The following is a 26,876-nucleotide window of genomic DNA, read 5'->3' on the forward strand; positions in this document are numbered from 1 at the left end:
GGGGGCGGGCGAGGGCGAGCCCCGGCGGTGACGCCGTCCGGGCTGTATGAAGCTGCGCGGCAGGCCCGGCCTGGCGGTTGCCATGGGCAGCGCGATAGCAGCGCTGCTGGTTTTCTATTGCGCGCTCTCGGGATCCCAGGTGGGTCTGGGCAGGGGGCGCGGGCCGGGGCTCCGCTAGGCGCCGCGGAGAGCGTGGGGGGATTCGCCTACAAGTGGGTGGGGTGAGCTTGGGCCCCCACACCCCGTGCCTGCTGGCTCCGTAGCGCCCCGCCGTGTCCTTCATCCCCACCCTGGGCCTGTCCCCGGCCCCACGCCCGGATCCAGGTGTCCAGGTACCTCGCTCGGGCGGGGGGAGATGACTGCTGGAGGAAGGGGGAGCCGGCTCCTTCCTCTCTGTCTCTTCCCAAGCCAAACCCTCTCCCAAAGAGCTGAACTTGGTTCTCTGCTCCCAGATCCTTATTTCTGGTGCCTAGTTAACTTAGTCAAAGGGCAACATTATTTAAAAATGTATCAGGGTAAGAGTCAGTTTTTAGAAATGTCATCTAATGAACATGATAAAAATGTAAAGTACTAATTACTGTACTAGTTATTCAGGTAAGAAGCTGGGTGTTGACTGGCTGTATGTGACAGAATAAGCCTCAGGTTCCCTAGCAGGCATGTCCCTGCAACAGTCAGCCTATTCTGAAGGAGCTGGGGCACCCCACTCACTGACCCCAAAGCTTTGTTCCTGTGCAGTGTGCTGTCGCATAGCACCCCATCCCCCTTCCATAGTGTAAATCAGGGGTCTCAAACACACGGCAGCCCGCAGAGTTATTTGCTGCGGCCCGCCAAGCTTCCTGTGCCCCCCCCCACCCGAGTTATTTCCTGCAGCCACCGAGCTCCCCTCCCCTGCTGCCCCCCCTCCCCTCCCAGCGTGCCTCGTCCCCTCTCCTCTGCCTACCTCCAGGCGCTTCCCGCCACCAAACAGCTGTTTGGCGGCGCTTAGCGCTTTCCAGGAGAGAGGGGAGAAGAGGTGGGGCAGGGGCAGGGATTTGGGGAAGGGGTTGGAATAGGGGCAGGGAGGGGGAAGAGTTGGGTTGGGGGCTTTGGGGAAGGAATTGGAATGGGGGTGGGGAAGGGGTGGGTCCTCATGGAAGGGGTGGAGTGGGGGCAGGGGATGTCAGTATTGCGGCCCTCGGGCCAATGTACTAGTCCTCATGTGGCCCTTGTGGTGATTCGAGTTTGAGATCCCAGCTGTAAATGGTGATGGAATAAGGAAGTGGGTTTGACTGGCTGTGCATGACAAACTGTTTCTCAGGTCACCCAAAATGACACATTGCCTGACTGTTTGGAAGGAATTGGCCGTGCTGCCACTCACTAACCTGAAGCTTTGTTCTTGGGTAGCATGCTGCCACTTGTTATGCCCCCACCCCATTTCCATATTGTAAATGGTGCTTGAATAGGGAACTGGATTTTGACTGGCTATAAGTGATAAAATAAGTCTTTGGTCACCCTAAGTGACATGTCCTCACAACCATTAAGCTGTTCTAATGTAGCTGAGACATGGAACTGCCTTACTTGAAACTTTTATGTTGCAAAAAATTGTGGCCCATTTCCCCCTACCCCCACACAATCTCTTGTGAAATGGGCTGCAATTTTTGCGGAGTTTCAAGAAAGATAGGTCTATGGGTCAGCTACATCAGAACAGCTTAATAGTTGTGGGGACATGTCACCAAAGACTTATTTTATCACATACAGCCAGTCAAAATCCAGTTCCCTGTTCAAGCATCGTTTACAATGTGGAAGTAGGATAGAGGCATAAGAGATGGGTGTAGTTAGAGTTTCCTGTCAAAGTGGGGGGATGTATCTAGTGGGGTCCTGCTGGGGTCTGGCCTGGATCTGGTACTAGTCAATAGTTTCAGTAATGACATAGCTAATGGAGTGAAGAGTATGCTTATACAATTTGCAGATGACACCAAAGTGGGAGGGGTTGCAAAGTCTTGGAGGAAAGAATAGAATTCAAAATGACCTTGACAAAGTCAAGAATTGGTTGGAAATCAGCAATATGAAATTCAATAAAGACAAGTTCAAAGTGTCACAGTTCATGGCAACTGCATTTGTATTCATCCTCCATGGTCCCATGAGGGAACCCACTCTAGGCTCCCGGTTCCTCAGATGTCACTTAGCTTGAGCAGAGACCCATGTTTCTTTCCCTCCTAACCAGAGGTGCACAGTTCCCTAGCTACACTGTGAGATTTCCAGCAAGCCAAACTGCCTAATGAGGCCAGCATCTACACTTCATTTTCTCTTTGAAGGATATGAACAGTGTAATTGCCTTCATTTCAAAGTTACCATATAGCCCTTTTCAGCAAGCACATTTATTCTTAAGGTGAAAGTATCATAGAGAAAACATATTAAAACAACAAAAGAACCTACATGCATACTAATAAGCGTACTATAGATCACCCTCAACTCCACCAAGGGCTCTGGTAGGAGACAGTCCTTCAAACTCCACAAAAGGGTTTTTCTGTGGTTACAAGTTCATAACAACCGCAGCTCAGAACCAGAATTGCTAGGAAAGGTCACTCTTTCCTTGATTAGATTCTGGGAACAGGTAAGTAGTAGACAGTGAGCCCCTATGAAGAGCGTAGCTTCTAAAGTCTGGTTTTTTGCAAAACCAGAGGTGGGAAATTTGCATTCCCCTCCCCATAGCGATCCTCAGGAAAATCACTTGACACCACCCTAATTGTCCGTTCTTGTCTGGCCCGTTGTTCAGTATACTTCTCTGAAGTTATTAACACTTCCTGGGGTTTACATCTTATTTCTTCACTAGAGAAGTTAAGACAATCCTCGTCCACAATAATACATAACCATTGCATTTAATGCAACGGACTTGAAATATACTTAACCTTAATTCAGGAAGGCTTCCTAGGGATATTGCAGGAAATTGCTATATATGTCACACAAAGTACTATACATAGGAAGGAAAAATCAAATGGATAACTACAAACTGAGGAATAACTGGCTAGGTGGTAGTACTGCTGAAAATGATCTGGGGCTTTTAGTGGATCACAGATTGAATATGAGTCAGGCTACATTTTAGTCACGGGTATTTTTAGTAAAATACATTTTAGTCACGGGCACTAAACAAATATTCACGGCCTGTGAGCTGTCCATGACTTGTATTATATACCCCTGACAAAAACTTGAGGGGGTGCTGCAGGTACTTGGGGGGGCGGTGGAGGGCATTGCAGGTACTGGGGGGGCTTGTGGGGCTGGGGCAGGATCCCTACCCGGCTCCTGAGCTCCATGTGCTGCCTCCATTCCGCCCCAAGCCCTGGTTCTACAGCTCCTATTGGCTGGGAACCGCGGCCAATGGGAGCTGCAGGGGCGGTGCCTGCTGTTAGAGGCAGCTCATGGAGCTAGGAGCTGAGGGAGGGGAGCCCCCCTACAGGTAAACACCACCCCGCACCCCAGCCCTGAGCCCCGCCACACCCAACTCCTGCTGCTGGGGGGCTGAGGTGGGAAGACTGCTCCAGCAGTAGTCAGTGCGCCTGGCTGCCCAAGCTGATCAGTCCAGAGGAGAAAAGCAAAAATGATAAAAGGTTTAGAAAACATGACCTAAAAGGAGAGATGGGCAAGTTTAGTCTTGAGAAAAGAAGATTGAAGGGTCATGACAACAGTTTTGAAATATGTTAAAGGTTGTTATTAAGAGGACAGTGATCAGTTGTTCGGCATGTCCACTTAGGTTAGGACAAGAAGTCATTGGCTTAATCTGCTACAAGGGAGATTTAGGTTAGGCATTAGGAAAAACTTTCTAACTGTCAAGATAGATAAACACTGGATTAGGCTTCCAGAGGAGGCTGCAGAATCCCCATCATTGGATGTTTTTAAGAACAGATAAACACCTGGCAGGGATGGTCTAGGTATACTTGGGAATCTATGAAACCCTGTTATTGGCCGTTCTGCACACACACCTTTATCAAAGTTTCCCCTCCATGTGGATGTTTGGTGCAATAGGTGGTTGTGTCAGCATTACAGACCATAAAGCAGCAGACAGCACCAGATTATGCAGCAGTTCTATGCAGAAGTTTATGAAGAAACTTCCCTTCTGTGCAAAACAGGGTCTGACCATACAGATCCTTAGGAATGCTTAAATATAGGTGTCACCAATAATCAGCACTAACAGCAGCAACCATTGCTCAATTAATTAAAATATTATAATAAATAGCAACATCTGTACTTATTTTACAATTTCAGAGTAAACATGAACAAATGCAATGGATTACGTCAATTGAGTAGACATCATTTCATTAATGGTGAACCATGCATCTTATTCATTTTTGTTAAGTCTGATCACAGAAAGATTCAAAAATTTTACCCTGGGGTATTTCCAGCATAGATTTCTGTGCATGTTAGCAAGTAAGTTGAAAGACAAGAGATGCATTTTGGTGGATGCGCTTCAGAGTAGTTACTTGTCTTTTTCAAATACCATTCATTGAATATTCAGACAAAAATGCAGTTCCCCTACTACAGAAAAATACGCCAACTGCCCTCTCTGTAGTACCTTTTTATGTAACTTGAATATCGTATTAATATTTACAAGTGTTTCAGATATTGATTAGTTCAATAGAAGTCATCAATATTATTTGTATAAGCAGTAAAGTTTATCAAAATGAAGGTGGTGTCATTATATGTACAAAGTTGTTGGAATGACACACAACACTGGGGACCATTTTGTTTGTTTCTACAAATTTGGTCAAACTGAGGGCTGGCATTTCTATGATGGAATTTTGGAATTAAAAAGGAAAGGAGGTAGAGATATTCTACCTACAGATAGATTCTTCAGATTCCATTAAAGTGTACCAGTGTACATTTCTATTGTCTGAGTCTCACAGCCACACGACACAAACTGGTTCAACTAACACAGCTACAACTACATTACATATTCCTTTAAGTAGAATGTGAACACTCGAGTGTTCACTGTGGTCTGTATTTTAGAAGCCATCAGAAACCATTCAGAACAGCAGAATGCATTGATAGGCCTTTTATGTTTGCATGTAGCTCATAAACATGATTATTGGAAGGCAACTGTGCCCTTGAAGTGTCTTTTCTTTATTTTTTCTTGTGTAATGAGCAAAACACACAACTGTAATTGGCACAGCTGTTTTTATGTGTGTAACAGAATTTTAAAAAATTTGATACTTTTTTCATCTAAAAACAAATCAAAGTTCCAGTGGACTTCTTCATTTGTAACTATCATATAATTTTTATGAAAACATTACAGACTGATTTGCAGCAAATTCATTGAATACTGGTTCTGTTGATTTTTACATGCAATATTGCATATTGTATGTTAACTAGCACAGAAAAAACACACACAAAAATTGGGCCAATATATCTGTCAGACCAGAAATAAAGGTTCACCTCTGGAAGGGGCAAATCCTCATCTCTTCATAATGAAATAACGGTTGCAGGGACTTGTCACTTGGGGGAACTCAATATGTATTTTGTCCCATACAGCCAGTCAAAAGCCAGCTCCTTAATCACTATGTACAATACAGAACTGGGGTTGGGGTATGACAAGTGGCAGTATATTCCTGAAGAACAAATCCTTGGGTTGCCAACTGGCATAGAATCCTAGAACCACTGGGTTAAAAGGGACCACAAGGGTCATCTAGTCTAACCCCTGGCATGTCTCAGCTACTTCAGAACAGTCTGACAGTTGTGGGGATATGTCACTTGGGGTGACCCAAATTGAATTATCTCACGTATAGTCTGTCAAAACCTAGATCTTATTTAAGCCCTCTCACAGTATGGAATGGGTGGGGAAGCATATAGCCCAAGAACAAACCTTGTGGTCGGCAAGGGGCATATTCCAGCCCCTTCAGAACATCCTGACAGTCGCTGGGCCATGTCACCTGAAGCGACCTGATGTTACACCAATAAAATAAAAACCAGCAGGATCTTATTAAAGAGGAAAAGGCAAAATACCACATTTATTGTGAATACAGAAAGAATCATAGTAAGCAGTTAGTTATAGCTATAACATTCCATTCAATCTCATATTTATTCACACATTCATTCATACAAAAACACACACAGGTTCTGCAAGGTTGTTATTATAGTTACCAGCCTTAGAGTTGCTCATGCCAAGCCACTGGCCAGGTGGCCTGGACATGAGGAGGGAGCAGGGCCTTGTCAGATGCTCATCTGACGCTCCTGGAAGTTGCTTTGCAGAAGCAGACCCCAAAGTTCTCACTTTCTAGAGTCCATTTTTATAGGAATTTCTTCCTATGCCAGTCTATGGGAATTGCTTCATCATGCTGTTAGCACGTTTCTGACGGCTCCGTGCTGCTAGATGTTATCTTGTTCTTTGGTTCTCCCATTCTTGAGGCTGTTGGGTGGATTCCAGTCTGCCCTCCAGGGGTCCTCTGGTAATTTCCACTTGACTCCTTCTTCAGCCGATGGACACTGGATTCTTAGGCTGGCACCTCCCTGATCATTCAGTTATTATCCACACCAAGCATCCATCCACATACATCCTCTATCTCTATTTTAATCACAATTGTTAATACAACAAAAGGGCGGGGAGTCTCTGGGTGCTGTTTCTGTTGTTACAGAGTATTGCTTTGAGTCTCTCTCTGTGTGAATTGCTTTGAGAACAGACTCTGTCTTAGAATGTACTAACGCAATTAGCAGCTTGCAGGTTTCACACATAGAGGGAGAGAAACAGTACCAAAAACCAAGAGACCTCTTAATTAGTAATACCCTGGAATTTAAACTGTGGGGAATCAAACTCATTTGTGATTTTAATACAGAACTTCTTTAATATGATCCAACACTGAGACACATTTTGTCATATACAGGCAGTCAAATCCCTGCTCCTCATTCAAGCAGTGTGGAATGGGAGTAACATGTGGCAGCACATTGTGTAACAACAAAGCATCAGGTTGGCGAGTAGGATGTCCCAGCTTCTTCAGAACACTCTGATGATCACAGGGCCATGTCACTTGGGATAACCCGAGACACATGTTGTCTTGTACAGCCAATCAAAATCCGATTCCCTATTCAATTTTCATATACAAAATGGAAGTGGGTTGGGGGTGTGGCATGTGGCAGCACATTACGCATGACCAAATCTTCAGATCGGTGAGTGGCATGGCCAAGCTTCTTCAGAACAGCCTGATAGTCACAGGGAGGTGTGTCTCGGGTCACCTTAAATGACATTTTGTCATGTACATTTAGTCAAATCCCAATTTCCTTATTCAATCACCATTTATAAAATGGAAGTGGAGTGGAGGTATGACATTTTGCAGCATACTATGCAACAACAAAGCTTCGGGTCAGTGAGTTGGATTCCCAGCTCCTTAAGAACAGTCTGATGGTCACAGGGATGTGTCACTTTGGATGTCCCAAGACTCATTTATTCGCATACAGTCTGTCAAAACCCACCTGCTTATTCAAACTCTGTGTATGATATGGAAGTGTGGTAGGGGTGTGACGTGGCAGTATATTGCACAGGAACAAAACTTGGGCTTGGGGAGTGACTTGTCTCAGCTCCTTCACAACAGTCATGTGGTTCAGAACAGAACATGTCACAGGGACATGTCACTTGGGGTGATCAAGACTTATTTTGTCACATGCTTGCAGTCAAAACCCAGCTCTCTGATTATTCACTTAATAAATAATTAAGGAATTAGTAATTCAAATGATCACATTCAGTCACATTAATCTGATGACATTTCAAAAATTTTTTATCTTACATTAATATATTTTGTAAATAATTTTGGCCTTTGAATAAGGAACTGGGTACCATGAATGTGGAGCTGGTACCACAAATAAGGAACTGAGAATAACAAACCAAACTTCAGCCTTGTGTCTCTCCCTGACTCTCTTCCCTTGATTAAGAAAAAGAGTACCAGCTATATTACAGTAAAGGATGAGGAGTTAGAAAACATTTTCTCTCTCTTTGTTCCCTCTACTATATTTTCTACCATGTGTCTGCAAGTCTAACTTTTATTAGGAGAATGCAATTCTATGGCTGCTTAATTTGGTAGAGTCCAGAGGGTCCTGATTGAAATGAATGGGACAAGTCACCCCATCAGAGCTATTGTTTCAGGCTCTCTCCAGATGCTGGTAGATGATGCAGACAGTTTATGCTTGGCTCACATTTGAGTTTTTATCCATGACTGTAAGGGCTAGAACATACATTTTATGTGTATATATATATATATATATATAAAAAAAGTCAGATTTTTGGCACACAGTTCTGTGGCGAGGTAAATTCTGTAACAAATCCCGTTGTCATGGAATCATGGAGCGTCCAGGGCCTTGCATATTTCTTGCTCTTTTTCTTGTCTTTATGCTTCTTGCCCTCTTGGTCTGTCTGTGGTCACAGGATTTTGGCTTTTATCCTCTTTTTTCACTTCCCTGCTCATTCCTTCTCTCCCTGTCTTTCAACCTATTCCTCTCTTTCCTCTTTCTCTTTGCCACACTCATTCTCTCTGTAGTTTGTTTTCCCTCTTCTGTCCCCTCCTTAAACTAAGTTTCCGCCCCCCCCCCCCCTTTGCTCATTTGCCCTGCATAATCCAGCATTTTACCTTTGGAGAGAGGAGGTGAGGTAAAGCATAGATGCCTTCCCAGTTCTGCCAGGATCAGTAGCCAGCTGCATATTGTGGCCAGGAGGCTGAGTTGCTTGCAGGGCTGCTAATCAAGTGTTTCTTTAAGAGTTTTGGCTCTCCTTGTGCGTAAGGAAAGGCTGAAGGTCTCTATGGGAGGCTTCTGGCAGGGTGGCAAAATGTGTTAGACCTGGTTGGATGTGGTCTTTGAAACGCATGTGTGCTCATCCTGTCTACTGTCACCCCCTTCATCTCCAGTGACCCACCTCTGTGTGTGGTGAATCCTTCGGTCTATGGTAACGTTCTGGTTTTACATGTAGAAGAGAGTGAGCATGATGTTGCCCTTCAGCAAAGACCATCAAGTGCATAAGGAGCCTACAATTAGAATAAGCCACTAGAGATCTTCTTTAGTTTAAGTTGTAGAGAGCTGTAGGGAGCTGAAGAACTAGGATTCCAGTCCTGGCTGTAGCAGGATAGAGTCATGATGAACTCTGTGGTTGTGGCAGCAGGAGTCTTGATATCCATTGGATGCTTTGTGATGGAGCTGTCAACTACCTGTTAACACACACAGGTGTTACGCAGTAAAGGTCCCTTGATAATGGAAACTGCTTTGGGAAATTAAATCTAGCCACCACCCAGTTCACACAACCTCTTTAAACACAGGTGGTATGACTTGTTTCCATATTACCCAATTCAAAACTATATCACTGCTCAGGGTGCTTGGGGTGAATTGTCTTGAACATGATTCTGATCAACATGGTTTAGCCAGCACATCAGATACAGCTACTGGAAGGCTATTGTGGACACACCATCCAGAATTGTTACAAGAGCTTAGCAGTTTTAAAAAGTTTTTTAAAAGAGCTCAGCACATTTTGAGTGCCAAGAACTACACACCTGGGAAACAATTGTGTAATTTTGCGTCAGTAATTCTACAGCATCCCTGCACTCTATTTAGAGACAATCTCTTCTACAGCATCCTTGCACTCCATTTAGAGACAATCCCATGTCAGAATAATATTTGTTATTGAGTAATTGGTGGATGTACACTTGATTTAATGTTTCAAGTGTGCTGATTCATTTGGCTCTAACAAAGAAGATTTACAAAGGCCCAAATAGCAGCTAGCTGGCGAACTTCCATTGACTTTCAGTCGAAATTGGACACCCAACCACCATTTGTGTCTTTGAAAATCTCACCCTAATAATAACTAATAAAAAGCTGAAGAGTTATAGAAAGTGGAATCTCATGGAATTTAACTATTAATGGTTATTTACTTTTACTTTTTTAAGGTATTAAGAGCAATTGCTTTTTACTCCCCTTGGAGGATAGAGCAACAGCTTTACAAGCTGGATGTAGGCTGGCCTAAACGTCCAGAATATTTCACTGGGCAAACATTTTGTGTTGCTGTTGACCCTCTCCATGATCTGGTCTATGTTGCACAAGTAAGTAATAGCACTGGAATTTTGTCCTTATTAGCATTATATTGTTTTTCTCCTCTGGAATTCCCATTTGCATTTATATTAAGATAATTATAACCGTTTATTGTATTAAATTCTAGATGTAAATTTGACTAGGTTATTAATAGTATACATTTCTTTAAAGTAGTTCTGGATATGAAGGTTCTTCCTGTGCATATTGGGCTTGTTGCTTTTATGTTTTTTACAGGCTTCAAATTTTAAAAAAATAGTTTTGAAATGGCAAGTGTCACAAGGAAAGATACAAATCAGTTAGCCTACAATGTGGAAGCCTGCTAGGAGAATGGAGGCAACTGTAGATGTCACTTCTGCTGCTGTTCTTCACATCCCTACCTCAACTAAGTAAACCTCAAAAGAAGGATGGCCCAGTGGGCTGTGGGAGACCTGGGTTCAATTCCTGCACTGCCACAAACATCCTGTGTGAATTTGGGCAAGATACTTACAGGGATGTAAAAGATTAACCTGTAAGCATAGTCTTACCAGTTAAGCACCTTAACTGTTAATCCGGCTGTCCCCAGCAGCTCCGCACCGGCCAGCCCAGTGGGCCCAGCTGCGCCACCTGGAGTGGCCCGAGCAGCACCGCCCACCCGGAGCAGGCCCAGCTGAAGCACCCAGACAGAGCAGGGCCACCCGGACGGAGCGGGCCCAGCCACGCCGGCCAGATGGGCCCCAGCCACTTAAACGGTTAGCTGTTTAAACAACATATTTTTAAATTGTTTAAACAGTTCACTTTTTTAATGGTATTTACATCCCTAGATACTTAGTCTCTCTCTGCCTCTCTTCCCTATCTGTAAAATGGGGATAATAATACTCACAGGAGTGTTGTGAAGATTAATAAATCAGAAACTGTGAGGTGCTCAGATACTCCAGTGTTCGGGGATGTCACAGTTCAGGGTAACTGCGCCTGCATTCACGTCCATGTTCCATCAAGGGCACCCCTTCCAGGCTCCCAGCTCCTCAGCTGTTAACTCTCTTGGGGAGAAACCTAATCTCTGCCTCCTGACCAAGGGGCTTTCCAGGTTGCACAGTACCCTGGCTACACTGTGATATTCCCAGAAAGCCAGACTGCCTAAACAGGGCAAGCTTTCTCTCAAGGCAGTTATGCACAACATAATTGCCAGCAGTTGAAAGTTACCACAGAGCCCTTTATAAGCAAGCACATTTAATCTTAAGGTGAAAGTGCTACAGAGAAAACATATTAAAACAACAAAAGCACCTACATACAAACTAATAAGCTTATCAGAGATTACCTTCCAACTCCAACCAGGGCTCTGGTAGGAGCCAGTCCTTCAAACCCCATTTCAGAAGCATTTAGAAATACATCCATGTCATTCCCTAAAGCCAGGAAGAAATTTGGAGTTGATGCCACTCACCAGGACAGGTACCTAGTGCCTGGCTCCACTTACCAGACTATGGTAAGTTACCAGACTATGGTGCAGTTTCTCTTTTTTGAGCTGATGTTATTGAACCTGGTCTTGCTGGCACAGTCTCTCCATCTTGACAATACTACTACTTCTCCACGTGTTTGTTCTGACACTGGCACTTTTCATGCTGGTGCTGGTGCTCCTGGTCTGCAAACAGCTGGATTTCCAGATGCATCCAATGAAGTGAGCTGTAGCTCACAAAAGCTTATGCTCAAATAAATTTGTTAGTCTCTAAGGTGCCATAAGTCCTCCTTTTCTTTTTGCGGATACAGACTAACACGGCTGCTACTCTGAAAGTAGTCTGAGCTAGTATATGCAAGCATCCGCACGAGGTGGTACCTCCTTGGGGGATTACAACTTGGCTGATTTTCCACTGTTTTTAGTTCATGTAAGAACTGTGGTGGCCTTTCCCCCTGGAGTGGAACACAATAAAACATTCATTTAAACAGTGGACCCCGAAGATACACATGGGGTTGCAGTATTTGTCACATCTCTCTCATACAGAAGTTACATATAGTCCTGGCCCACAATAATAGACACACAAGACTTTCAAGGATATTGCAGGAAATTACCATATCTGTCACAGTGGCCACATCACTACCTAGGATGGATAGACAGAAAATCAGCCATCCCAAGCAACTGTTATAATAGAATTTTACTGACTGTACTAGTCATGCCTACATGTTGGTATCTAGATTCTGGTTGAGACTCTCTGTCTTCAGCAATGCAAACAAAAGTGGTGAGATTTTTATTTATAAAACACAGCCATGGCACCTGAAATCCTGGACAATTAAGTACAATTAAAAATGTGTGCCCATCTTGGGAGACCTAGGGCATGATGTTTTTTTCAGAGATTGCGTGCAATCACAATTCAAAATGAAGACAATGAGAGCAGCAGTGGCTCAGCGCCTCTGAAAATCAGGCCTTAAGTGTCCCAAGATTAATGAACACTGTTGCAAACTTAACCTTTCTGTGTTTTTCCCCAGCTGTAAAATGGGGTTAGCAGTGCTTGCCCACATCACACAGGTTGTTGTGAGAATTATTAATTAATGTCTGTAAAGGTTTTTGACATGAAAATTACGAACATTTAAACAGAATTGTCAAAAGTGAGATTATTTGCTTGATAAGATCCTTTTTTCAATTGACTATTTTTGTACACCTTCAGAGAGGGGCTAATGTACCAAAGGTACTAGTGTTTTCAGATGAAGGATATTTCCTGCATGCATGGAATTCCACACTTGAAATGCCTCATGGTATCTTTGCAGACAGCACCCCTACAGATACTTCAATATGGATCACAGATGTTGGAACTGGTATGTATAATGGGAACATGTTAAAAATATTGTGCCACAGAGAAAATAGGTTTTTTGCAGGTATCCCTTTGAACAGTAATTTTAATTGTTTGAATAAGGTACCAAAAGAACATTAAGCCAGATTCATGCTCCCCGAGTCCTAATTGTGCACTGATCCAGTTCCCCAGTACAAGGTAGAGCAGTTTGAAGGCTCATGAGTTGTGCCATGTGCTCATTTGCCAGAGCTGATAATCTTGGCCAACATTTCCAGATCTTAATCGAGAAACAGGGCCAGAAAAGCATGCATTTCAATGCATAATTTGTGTCCTCTATCCCATCCTGACAGCTCCAGTACTGTGCACATGTCCATTTGATGCCTCACTAATCTGAAATCATTCTCTTACTACAGAGTTTTCTTAGTTCAGTTTCATTCTTAAAGTGACAGTGGATTTTTATCTTTTGTTACTGTGTTGATGTCAAAGAGCCATGGTTTTGCTGAGAAATTTCTATGCCTTTCCTTAATACAGGGGAGTATGGGCACACAGTTAAACAGTACAGTCCTTCTGGTAAACTTATTCAGGTCCTGGGCACTCAAGGTAAAGCTGGCTCAGGTTTAAATCCGCTGCAGTTTGATCAGCCAGCAGAAATATTTGTGGAACAAACAGGGGAGATCTACATTGTGGATGGAGATGGAGGGATGAACAACAGATTATTCAAACTGTCCACAGGTAGGTGAAAAGAGAACGTACACAAGAGTTGACATCTGAAAATTTAGAGGCCTAATAATAGTTTTAAACATCAACATTGCTAACTGTGGGCCTGATCTTATGCCCATTAGAGTTAATTGACAGACTCCCCATTGATTTTGATGAGCTTTGAATCAGAGCCTATTTCACTGCTGATCATTTTAGCAAAAACACCCAGCTAATCAGCTAACTCCTGGATTGTCATGTTTTTAATACCTGTCACTGCTATTTTAACCCTTGCCTGTTTTCTCATTGTTTTTGTAAAGATTAAGGCCCTAGCTTGTGAGTAGTCCCAGTGACTTCAGTAAAAAGAACAGGAGTACTTGTGGCACCTTAGAGACTAACAAATTTATTAGAGCATAAGATTTCGTGGGCTACAGCCCACTTCATCGGATGCATAGAATGGAACATATAGTAAGAAGATATATATATACATATAGAGAAGGTGGAAGTTGCCATACAAACTGTAAGAGGCTAATTAATTAAGATGAGCTACTATCAGCAGGAGAAAAAAAATTTTGTAGTGATAATCAAGATGGCCCATTTAGACAAGAAGGTGTGAGGATACTTAACATGGGGAAATAGATTAAATATTGCACATATTGAATCTATTTCCCCATGTTAAGTATCCTCACACCTTCTTGTCTAAATGGGCCATCTTGATTATCACTACAAAATTTTTTTTCTCCTGCTGATAGTAGCTCATCTTAATTAATTAGCCTCTTACAGTTTGTATGGCAACTTCCACTGTCTGTGTGTGTGTATGTGTGTGTATGTCTGTCTGTCTGTCTTCTTACTATATGTTCCATTCTATGCATCCGATGAAGTTAGCTGTAGCCCACCAAAGCTTATGCTGTAATAAATTTGTTAGTCTCTGACGTGCCACAAGTACTCCTGTTCTTTTTGCGGAAACAGACCAACACGGCTGCTACTCTGAAACCAGTGACTTCAGTGTGAATATTCATGTGCTTGAAATTAAGCATGTGTAAATGTTTGCAGAATTGGGACTGTGATGAATTGGGGCTGTACCAGTACAATTTATGAATTCTGATTGATACTGTGAAGGTATATATTGAAAAACTGCTATATCATGAGTGTCTATATGTATTGGATTCACCATTGCTGACGGGGCCTGTAGCAGGTACATACCAGATAGACACAGTAGGAGGTGCTTAGGACACAATGACTCTATTCAGGTGCAAACATCTGGGAACACTGGGTGAGCTGGGAACACTGGATGAGCTGCATCCTTAGAAAATCAGGCTAACTGACTCCTCTGAAGCGACGGGAGAAAGGCAGGAGCAGTGGACACAGGAACAAAACAGTGCTGGCCACAGTGTTTAAACAGGGGAACCCATAGGAATATAGGGCTGAGCGAAAGAGGAAGCATGGAACAGGAGACAGCAAGGTCACAAAAGCTGGGTAAGAGGGAGAGATCACCCAGCAGGTAGCAGCCTGCATGAGGCAGGGGACACCCTGCCCGCCTAGATATCATGGTCCATAAGGACTCCCAAGGGAAGGATGAGATTGTAAAGGGCATGCATTGTAACTTTTATTGTTTTGAATGATCTATACTATCCTGTGCTTGCTTTACATGATTAAGTGTACAGGAGCATTAATGTGTTAAGTGTGCAAAGTGTCTGAGTGTGTATCGACTGCTTCACAAATGCTGCATGTCCTTGAAAGAGTTAAACTATGCACCAGAAGCTTCACACTTTGGGGTGGAGTTCTGGGAGAGGGATGTGTTTGAGTAACTGGTGTATCTCGGAGGGCAGCACTGGTCCTGGGCAGGTGGGCTGAGGAGCTCCATTTCCAAGAAGGATAGTAGACTGAGAGTCAGTGCCCAGGAAATGTGCCAGAGAGGCTAACGGAGGAAACAGTGCTGCAGCCTACTGGGGCTTCAGAAGCTTAACACCCTCCTCCCCTCCCCCCGGGACCCAGAGGAGCAGAGGCTTAGATTCCCCCTCAGAGCAGTCCAATTGGTGGCCAGGAGGGGGTGCTTGCTAGGATCTGTGTCAGAGGTCTACAATGAGCTTTAACCCTGTAGTTTCTCATGTAAGTCATACTTCTGTTATTCGTGCATCTCGAAAATGTCTCTTTATTTTGAAGAAACAAATCTTTAAAGAAACCAACACATGGTCATGACCATGAACTTTATTTTTTGGCAAAATTAGACCTTTGTATATTGCCAGTTATACTCTTCCATTTTGTATTATTGTGAGCAGTAGATAGATAAATCTAAGCAATATATTTTATTATAGTTTATTTTGGGTGAAAAATTTCTTTGCCTCTCTAGCATGACCAGGAGAGAGATTTTTCCCTTTTCTGTCTCTGCTTGATATTGCAGCTTTCTTTTTAACATACACAGACACCAAATGGATTAATAATGAAAAACAAATATATCCTGCATGGAAAAATTAGTGAGACACAAATGTAAATAGAATTGTCTCCTTATGAATAGTAAAGTTTGAAATTAGGAATAAGAGTCTAATCCTGCTCCCATTGAAGTCATTGGGACTATCCCCTGGACTTCAAGAAGAGGAAGATTGTGTTTTAAATCCCTTTAAAGTCCTGTCTTATAAAAATGACTTGTATTTCTGTTGCTAAGAATCATTTAAAAGGAAATAAGGCCAAACATATTTCACTCATTCATACTACATAATAAAAGTGAAAACTACTTTTTCATTATTTATCATGATTTCTACTATTAGATTTCAAGGAAATATGGCTGCGTGGGGAAAATGGTACAGGTGTTGGTCAGTTCAAGATTCCTCACAGTGTCACAGTGGATTCTGTTGGACGGGTAAAGAATTAAAACTGTTTTTCAATGTTTTAGAGACAACTTTTATGCCTTCTCCCGTATATGTCTACATGTGTTTTTGGTACTTAATGTCCTTTGCCAAAAAAAAAAGACAACCTAAAAAGTGCCATTCTTTCATCTTTGATTATTGAGATCTGGCCTACTGTGTACAATTTTAATCATGGGAGCAGTCATGTGTAACTTTTTCACATTGAAAACTTTTTCTTGACGTGGCTGGGAGGGAGTCTTGACAATTTGACATAATCTCTTCACATACATATATACACGGACGTCCTACAGTCCCCAGGAGGAGGCTGCTACTCCTACAGACCTTTAAAGGATTTGCACTGCAAGGGGGCAGGAAGAAGGAAGTTCCCCTAATATGCTGCCACCCTACCCTGTTCCTGTGCATTTTATGGGATCTGCAAGGTGGGAGCATTGACTCTGAGGACCTTTGGTGTTGTCGCTCCAAAGCTCCTTCAGAGACTCTTAGGACAATTTTAAAAACTAAGGAAATTCCCTGACATATAACTCAGTTAAGGTGCTATCTAAGTTATAACTCATCACAGTGCCTCAGAGGCTGAGTACACATTGTGACACTTCCCAGGTAAACACAGGGTTATGTGGCACCTCACTACCACCTGCCCTTAGTGTGAGAAAGCTTTGTCTTGGATTGCTGTGGGTCAGCTCTCCAACCTTACTAGCCATAGGCAACACAAGTAATCCCCTCTAGACCCCGCAGGCTCTGCTGTCCCTCTACAGGTTAACAATAGGCACACTGGAACTTTTGAGCTCTCCAAGCGTCTCCCTGGAGTGTCCAGACTTTTGTCCACAGGACACTCGCAGTATTCACCAAACCACTGCTTCCAAAGAAACTACAACTCACCTTAACAGTTTAACTTCAGATCACCACTCTGCTTAACTCGTAGCACTTAAATTTGTTTATAGTGAAATCAGGTATAAATATATTTAACAAAACATAGAGATTCAAGTAATAGCAAGTGGAAATATTGGAAACAAATGATTATATGTAAAATAAAATCATAATATGCATTCTGGAGCCTAGATTTAATTGACAAGAAACCCTCTTGTCTAGTGGGATAGGATACTGCTCGCCCAAACTCCTTGCAGCACTTTACAGCTAGGGCGGCTGTGACCCTTCTTTCATAAGACATGCATGCTGTCAGTTTGCCTCCGAGATGAAGGATTCAGTATGTCTCTTAGCACTCCAAGATATACCAGACCAATTCTGTGTCTTTATTCATAAACAGGACACACCCCTGCTCTTTGTTTCTTCCTGTACATTTCCTCTCCTGTATATTTCTCAATCTCTCAATTTGTACTTGGCTCAGTATGCAAATAGGCATACAGTGTGTGGCATACAATACACCAATGGCCAGACAGGGAAATAGGTATCAGTTACCTCCTGTGTGAAAGGAATATCTTTGAGGTATGTCACTCCTGGTGACCTGCCTTAACTCCAAGACCATAAGAACATAATTTTTAGTATATGTTAGGGAATCCCTGTAAAAACATGCTTGCCCCCTCTGCCAGTTGGCACCAGTCAGTGAGTCCCTGGATCGCACACAGTCTTACAGAAATGCTTTAATTTCTCAAATAAATAACTTTAAAAATGTAAACTTCTATTTTTAAAATTCAAAGTATGGAAATTCACAGGTAAGGTACCCAAACTGTCACTTACCTCTGCCCCTGCAGCAATAATCTGAGAAAGCTAAAATGTTTGATGGACATGATTTTCTATAACAAAACAGTTTCATCCTGTCGGTGATCGCAATAATGGGATGCCTTAATGTAATGTACAGTGTTATTACAACCCATTCACAATCCACAGAAAAAAGCCTACTCCACACATTTCTGATTAGACAAGGGGCATACTGAAGATAACCAATCCCCAGAATTCCCTGTGCCAGCCAGTTTTCAAAGTGTCATTGCACAGATATGTATTTACATATGCAAAACTCCTAGACCCTGCTCATGAAATTAGATCATGTAGCTGAAAAAAAAGAGCAATTATTAGTTTGGTGACATGATACTTAGCATCAGATAAGTGTATGTATATGAGCACTGAAAAACCTGTGTTCTGTGGTGAACATTTCTGTCTTGCAACCACAAAAGAGGGGAGCATAAGACACTAGCATCTCTACTGCGGCAGAGTAAAGTAGTTTGTGTATCTTACCTGTGATTTTCGATATATAGTTTAACTTCATTGTAAGGATTTTTGATTTTTTTTTGGAGAGGGAGTCTGAGAATTAATACCTGGTTAGTCAACTTTGTAAAATAAAAGCAGAGCCAAATTCATTCCCGATGTACCCTCTTTTCTTCACTATATTTGGCCCATTATGTGTAAGGAACTGATGCTTTTGGTGTAGCTATTTATAGCAGTATATATACTGTATAGCTGTATTTATTTACTGTGTACAATAGGTGTGGGTTGCTGACCGAGGAAACAAACGAATCCAGGTTTTCAGTAAAGTCACAGGGGAATGGCTGGGGTCCTGGAGTAGTTGTTTCGTAGAAGATGGTCCCTCTTCTGTCAGGTACTGTAACTATGTATTTCCACAAAAACATTTCAAAGGAAACAGAATGCTACTTTTTCTCCAGTAGGATTCCACATTACTTTAAGTTGATAGCAAATGCTTGACATCAGACTCTGGAATTAGCGAGTGGAATTGCTATGGAATTATGTCCTGACTCCTGATCCTGCAATAGGATCTGTAAAGGTGAATCCTTGACTTCATAAGATCTGCCTATGTGGATCCGACTGGTGGATTGGGACTTTCATTTTAATTTAAAGTTGTGAGTTTCATAGACATTGGGGAACACAATTAGGAGCTTGATATTGCCCCCCTTACTCAGATGTGTAAAGGCTACAGGCACAGGCCCTAACTTCCATTGTGTAAATTCCTATTCATTTGCTGTTACACCAAAATCTGTGGCTCCAAGGAGCAGCAGCAGCATGTAGAGCAAGTCCTGTATGCTTACTCTGTATACTCTACAGCACTGTAAGATTGAGAATGTTAGAATTGTTTTCATTTGATTTGAGAGCTTCAGCAGCTGGATGTTAAGTGACTGACACATGGGCTATACATGAGGGTATCCTAAACCTCAGATTTGAAGTCCAAATCAGAAAGTTAGAAAACTGATTGCCTACTCTGCACATGAACACTGTTTGCTCACCTAGATATGGATAATAATTTTTTAAAGCACATAGTATAGCAGTGTTAACATGAATTGTTCTAAGAATATGTTAATTCTAATTATTTTCTTTATTTTTAGATTAACTACCAACGAGGAATATCTAATTGTAGCTCAGCTGAGTATTAACAGAGTGACTGTCTTGGCAGCACCACCAGTAGGATCCATTGGAGAGTGCCATGTGGTAAACACAATCCAGCTAGCTGATGAGGTTAAACCACACCTTGTGGATGTAAATGTGAAGACTGGAGCAATTTATGTTGCAGAAATTGGTGCACAACAAGTACAAAAATATGTACCCTTAAACTAGTGGTTTTCTTTGGTTCATTCAGCACAAGCCATTTCTTCTGGATTACAAGACCCATGCTGGATTTCCTTACGTTCATTGCAGACTGTGCTTCCACTCATAAGCACAGCATGTTGCACCACTAGAATGCATAAAAAAACTGCTTTGTGACCTGCTCTCACTTTTATTTTCTGTGTCAAACTCAGGGAGCTATTTTCTCTTGATCTGTCATCATTTGTTTTTACTGGCATGTTTTGTGTGTTTTGTTTCATTTTTGTTAGTTGTTGGGATTTGGAGAATGCATATTAGTTCCATTTTACCATGTTTTACCCTGCTTTTAACTTCAGGGTAATTTTTCCCCTTGTCTCTTGATAAATCATAAGACATTAGGTTTGTAATTATTCTGCTTGTCTAGGCATAATTTCCATTGTTAATCAATATACACACTCTACCTTCAGTGTCCAGGGTGAATCTTGTGACTTCTTTGCCTAGCCAGTGCACTCTGTTACCTCCTAAGGTCCTAGCTGGCAGAGAGAAATGTCTACATATTTAATTTTCTAGAAGCTTTGTCCACTTGAGGCCCTGGACTCTAGCTTAACATTGCTTCAGGTTTCCTTGGCTCGCTATGCTAACATTGTCCAACTCAGAACAAAAAGATGCAGCATATCATAGTCTCCTTGGCTTCAGTGAGACCTTTGATACTTATAGCCAGTGCTGAGGCTTTAGCATCTCTGGCATCTACCTTACGTAATCATTGATACCACTGTTGACATCAGAGGCATCAGTTCTTTACTGATTTAAGCTAACTCCATATAAAGCACTTTAAATGAAATTAAGCGTGTCTTCACAATGAGGTGACACAGATTTTTAACTGAGTTTCTAAATTGATTTAGTTAAATGGGTACAAGTTTTATGTGTAAGCAAGGCCTCAAAGTAGAGTGTGTTGAAGTTTAGCACATCTGAGCTCCGTGAGGCACATACTCGGGATTTACTAGGAGACTTTTAATCAGCCTTAGGCCTGATAACATGCTTTCGCCCTCTTAATCTTGTTGAAACTCAGACACATCATCTACAGCAATATTTGGCCTTTGGATTATTGTTTTTTGAGACCAGTGTGATCTTTTATTCTGTCTTCAGATTTTCAAGGACATTATTTCAATATTAAGCTGTGACTTTCCACTTCTTTTTGAGGGACTTCTGCTAATACATCAGCAGCTGATTTCTCTTTAGCACAGAACTTGCAAACTTCTTTGTGACTGTTCCAGAGTCATTGTCTTTATAGTTCTTCCCCAGGAAGTATTCACCATCATAGATGTCCCAGCAGTTTAATGTGTTATTGCTTAGTTCAATACCAGGTTCACTGAAATTGAGGTATGCTCAGTTTAGCCTTGAAGACCTTTCTTGCTACGGTGTCTAGATCCTTATGTAACATGTTACAGCAAGAGTCTACGTGAATCATCAAGGAAGAGTCAGATTTGGTTGCCATGTCTGGACGTTATTGCTGCTTTGAAACCCGGCAATCCTGAACAAAGAGGACTTTGAATAGATGGTTGTGATACTGAAAAAGACACTGTACTGGCAGATACCTTCAGATTGGCAGCTCAAGAAGCCTTCCAAGTGATGTAGATAATGAAGTTTTGCATGTGCCTTAGAGACCTCTGTGTCTTTGAGACTTGTCACTCAGACATCAATTTTTTAAAACCATTTTTGGCTGACTTTTGCTGCCCCCCTCATCCTTGGAATCAGTGGGAGCTAGGTGCCTAAGTGCCTTTGAGAATCTGGGCCAAAGTGTGTTTGTTCAGTTTATAGGTGCTTGTGGTATGAACAATGTCACCTGGTGATTAGTAGGATGCTATCAAACTCCTTTTCACTGCTATACTTGTGACCTAGTTCAAGAGGTGACTGATAAGTGCTTGAAATTGATTTATTACAAATAATTGAGCAAAATTACATTTTAGCATAATCTGGCAAAAAGTAAGTTAGGTTTTCACAATGGAGGACCTTATGACTTAGTTTGAAAGTGCTCCTCATTTCTGTAGTCTGGTGCGATGACTTTGGCTGCATGGGATTTTTTGATCTGGGGGAAAATGGGAAAAATCAGACTGGCAAACTTGAACTGTTCATCTAAATGACAATGTTTTGTGTTAAAAAAAAAAAAAAAAAAAAAAATTTTTAAACACATTTTTCCTGATTTGCACACCGCTTAGTAAAATTACTTACTTGGAAGCTAAAATTCTGTGTCCCTTTTCTCTTCCTACCTCACCACACTTGTTACTCTCTCTCTCTGTGTGACATCGATAGTAAATTGAAAATGGATGCATAAATCTTAATTATTACAGTTTATCATATGGTTCCCTCAGAGTAATTACTAATATGTGATGATTGAGTTACATAAGCCTTGATATGAAAACAACAATATAATCATTTCTAGCTACCCAGAGTCTTTTATAGAGGATTAGACTAATTCTTTAAAAAAATCCAGACAGTAAATTAAGATTTTAAATCCCTCATTGATTTCAGAGTTCAAATTGTTCAGCTTGTCAAAAAGAAGATCAAGAGGTGACTTGATTACAATGTATAAAGAACCTTCATGGGGAGAAAATACCAGATACTACAGGGCTCTAATCTAGAAGAAAAGAGCATAACAAGAACTAATGGCTGGAAGTTAAAGCCAGACAAATATAAATTAGAAATAAGGCACACATTTTTAATAGTGAGGGGATGAATCATTGAAACAAACTACCAAGGGAAATTGTGGATTCTCTATCTCTTGATGTCTTCAAATCAAGATTGGATGATTTCTGGAACACAAGTTATTGGGTTCAATACAGGATTAACTGGGTGAAATCCAAGACCTATGTTTATACAGGAGGTCACAGTAGATCTAATGGTCCTTCCTGGCCTGAAAATCTAGTGACTGAATTTGACTACAACAACCTGCCTTAAAACTCTATCAAGGTGAGGAACACTGTGTTTGTTTCTGGTTGGGTGAGTAATACATCAGAAGGGTATTTTTAATTGATTATTTTCAATATAAGTGTGAGCAAGCAGGTGAATTTTAATAATGGTTTTGTGAAGCTGGACTTCCTACACTATGAGGAGGATGGATGGGTGGCTGTTTGTTCTGAGTTAATGTAACCTATCTTACTTTTCTTGTGTGTATCAGTAGTACCAATCTTTCAAACAAACAATTTCTGTAGTGCCAGAGGCAGTAGTTCTTCCTCAAAATGAGGTTTATTTATGTAATTTACTTTCTGAATTGTGTGCCAGCAATTTGTTACCAGTATCTTTAAATACCATTCATATCTTTTCAGCCATGCAAGCCATTTTGGGTGAAGGCAAGGCTGTTCAGATTTTTTTTTTTTTTTGTTAAGGAGAATGGGAAACTATATCGTGCACTTGCAGAAAACAGCAGGGTGGTACGGGTGCATTTCTTCCTCCATGCCTTAAGAAAAATTGACCACATTTTGTCAAAGACAAAGGATTTGCTTGGTGACATTTTCCATTGTTCAGTATAACCAGGCTATACAAAAAAAGTTAATTTCATTGCTGGTAGAAAAATGCAGAAAAGTTTTCATGGTTTTTTTTTTGTTTGTTTGTTTTTGTTTTTTTGAAACTTCAGGCTTTGGCCAGCTGACATCAATTTTCCTTAGTGTATGCACCTTCCTCAAACATTAATGGAAAGTACAGGCACTTTCATGCACATGTTTTCATCCTGTGGGAAATCTGCTGTGCAGCCAGTAGTTACACAGTGTAGACGGGCCATGGTAATGACCCCATGGGAAGAGCAAACTCTTGGATGACTATATGAATGTGGTGAGAATTATTATTTATTATTTGTATTATAATAGAGCTACCTTCTGTATACAAAATCAGTAACCACATTGTGCCAACTACTAAGAGACACCAATGCTAGAAAGCCTTGTAAGACACTTTGAAACATGTTACTGTCTAGGCTGCTGCAAAGCAAGTATACTCCCAGTTTCTGGTGACAACAAGTTAACAGCATTTAAATATGTTAGGACACTGCAACATGACATTGGTTAATAACGTTGTATAACAATTGTACCCATTTATCCTGTTAACAATCCCTGAGCCAGGGATGACTCTGAAGATTTTTTTGTTTTTTGTTTTGTTAAAGTTGATTTAGAAATAAAACAAGTTGAACTATTTCAGTCTGAAAAATAGCTACTAAACTGTTCATTGGTTTGTCTAAATCATGTTCAAATCAGACGTTATCAGTGATTAATACTGTGGAAAATCCCCTTGCAGCAGAGTGGATGGAGCTTCTGTGACACATGTGAAAAAGTGATTGTTATCCTCTCTGATACATTATCAAGGAATTAAGTAACCTGAGCAAACAGGTAAACCCGTAGAAGTTTACATCTGAAACAAATGTGCAAATATGGGTTAGAGAGTCAAGGTGGGTGAGGTAATATATTTTATTGGACCAACTTCTGTTGGTGAAAGAGTCACGCTTTCAGGCTTACACAGAGCTCGAAGAAAAGATTTTAAAATGTTATTAAAGCTAATGTTAGAATTATATAATACAGAGGTTAAGGAAAGACTCTGTACAGCTGGATATAGTGCTTAGATTATCTGCAAATACAAAGTTTGTTTTAAAAGTCATAAGATACATATAGTACAGAATCTGAAATAACCCAAATTTAGGTGAATAAATTTAACAATACTTTTTAGATATTAGCATCCAGGTATTTGGGTATATCACTCATGAAAAGTTATACAGAGAAATGGTTGTAGAAAGCAAATATAGGAATGAATGTAGATTGAGTGAATCATCAGTGATTGAGAATTTAGGATAGGTTGTCCCTTAGAAAATACAGTCCATCAGGGAAATATGTCTGTTATTACTTCAACACCTTGTCCCTCTAATATCCTGGGACCAACATCGCTACAGCAACACTGCAAACAGGTACGTTTTGGCAGTTACTGAAATTGCTTATATGAAACACAAGGGGGCACCAAAACTCTGTTATTGATGGCTGGCATCTTCAATGTACAAAGCAAGCACAAACAACAAATCACATCTGAAAGTCAATAGTAATCAATTGTTCTTTATTTTCCCTTTTCAAACCAGATAATTCAGTTACAACTGATTATGTATTGTTACAGTTTTTATGGTCATTTTTATTTGTTTCCGTTACGTTTTCTAGTTGAACGAAATCCTTTCAGTAATCTCATGTCCATATATCTGAACTGATTCTTCTCTTCTTATACCAGAGATTTCAGTGGAGTTTGTTGCTTTAGAAGTGACATATGTAAAACCAAAAAAGATCACTGTTGTTCCAAAAACTGTGTCCACATGAGTTACTGGTATAACTGTAGCAGTATAATAATGCTGGAATAATGCTAGCAAATTTTCCCGTAAAGGCAAGCTTTAAGTGAAGTCAGAACTAAGCTTGCTGATTCTGATTCATCAGCCCTCATTCTACCACCTGTAATCTGTCGTTGAGTAATAACTCACTCCATGAGAATTCCCATTGTGATCAATGGGGTTACTTCTGGAGTAAGCTTGTCAGAATCAGGCCTTACCTCAGCAGCATCATGTTATCATATTTGGGGATTGGTCCTGCTTTGAGCAGGGGGATGGGCTAGATGACCTCCTGAGGTCCCTTCCAACCCTGATACTCTATGATTCTATCCGCAATAACACACTGCATAAAGAGTTTGCATATCTGGGTTGTTTATGATAAGTGGTTGAAAGAACCTGAGACTTGCAGTGTTCAGCATAAAACAACTTGTAATGTGCTACTGCTTATAGGAAACGTGAAATGGTGATAATTGTAATTATTAATTCACACATACAGCAGTTTGTCACAATGCTGAACACTAAGTAACACCCATGCAACTAGGTATAAATAATAAACAGTCATAGAAGAGCTAGGCAGTTTTTTTTCCAGCAAATAGTAAATTTGATGAAAAATGCATTATTCAGGGCACCAGAACTATTCACAAATTCAGGTTAAATTCGGCAAATAGTTTAAGTGCAAAAAAAAAAAAATCCCCACCCTGAAAACAATTTTTGGAAGTGTCTAAATGAACCATTTTGACACTTTGTTTCAGACTGACATTTTCAAAATTAAATGTTTAATTTGAACTGACTCTCGAAATGTTTTGGCCAGAATGAATGTTTTTGATTTTTCATTTCATCAAGAAAAACTGAAAAATACAGTTTCAGGCCAAATTGTACCAGTTATTTTTGCTGTTGTTTTGTGCCTCTGAACTAAAGCTATAAATCCTAGATTCTAAGTCATAGATTTATAGATTCTAGGGCCAGAAGGAACCATTATGACTTTCTAGTCTGACCTCCTGCATATTACACCCCACAGAAGCTCACCCAGCAGTTTCTGATCAAGCCCATAAGTTCTGTGTGAGCTATTGCTCAGTTTTTTAGAAATACATCCAATCTTTGTTTAAGACCTTCAAGTAACCTCACTCACTAGATAAACTGTTCCAATAATTAAGTACCCTCACTGTTAAAAAAATTCACTTTTATTTCTGACTAAGTTTGTCTCGTTTCAGATTCCAGCCACAGTTTTGCCTTTTTCTGCTAGATTGAGCTATCTATCAGGAATTTCTTCTCCCTGTATTTGCAGACTATGATCAAGTCACTTCTTAATCTTTTCTTGGATAAACCAAATACACTGAGAATAAGGCAGGTTTTCCAGACAGTGAATCATTTTTGTAGCTCCTTTTTTAACCCTTTTCAGTTTTTGAGCATCCTTTTTTGAAGTGTGGATTCTAGAACAGGACACAGTATTCCGGTAATAGCCTCTGTGAAAGGGTGAACTCACCATTAGAGCACCTCCTCGTGGCTGGGCATGGCGGCTCTCTCCCCACGTGGCATCCCCTGCCAACAGGTGCTCTGCTTCTCCGGTGGTCCACCTCTTCCTGTCATTTGGTCCTCTGGTCTCCAGCTGACAGTGATCTGGCAACTGTCCAGTTCCTCTAGGGTTAAGCTGTAAAAAACACTTCTTTCTGCATGTGGGCAATCCAAAAATTGCTGAGCAGAATCATG

At 41.1% G+C, this 26,876-nt stretch overlaps 1 protein-coding gene across 1 annotated transcript; it reads left to right on the top strand.

Annotated features, from left to right (window-relative positions):
* NHLRC3 (NHL repeat containing 3) lies at positions 1-26,385 on the top strand. Its single transcript, XM_074960020.1, has 7 exons — positions 1-139; positions 9,888-10,040; positions 12,663-12,810; positions 13,317-13,517; positions 16,247-16,338; positions 18,781-18,893; positions 19,633-26,385. The coding sequence occupies exons 1-7, from the start codon at positions 47-49 to the stop codon at positions 19,859-19,861; spliced, it is 1,029 nt and encodes a 342-aa protein (XP_074816121.1). The 5' UTR covers positions 1-46; the 3' UTR covers positions 19,862-26,385.
* Positions 26,386-26,876: the final 491 nt, after the last annotated feature.

This window comes from Natator depressus, chromosome 1 (genome assembly GCF_965152275.1).
Source record: "Natator depressus isolate rNatDep1 chromosome 1, rNatDep2.hap1, whole genome shotgun sequence".
Classification (NCBI taxonomy): domain Eukaryota; kingdom Metazoa; phylum Chordata; order Testudines; family Cheloniidae; genus Natator; species Natator depressus.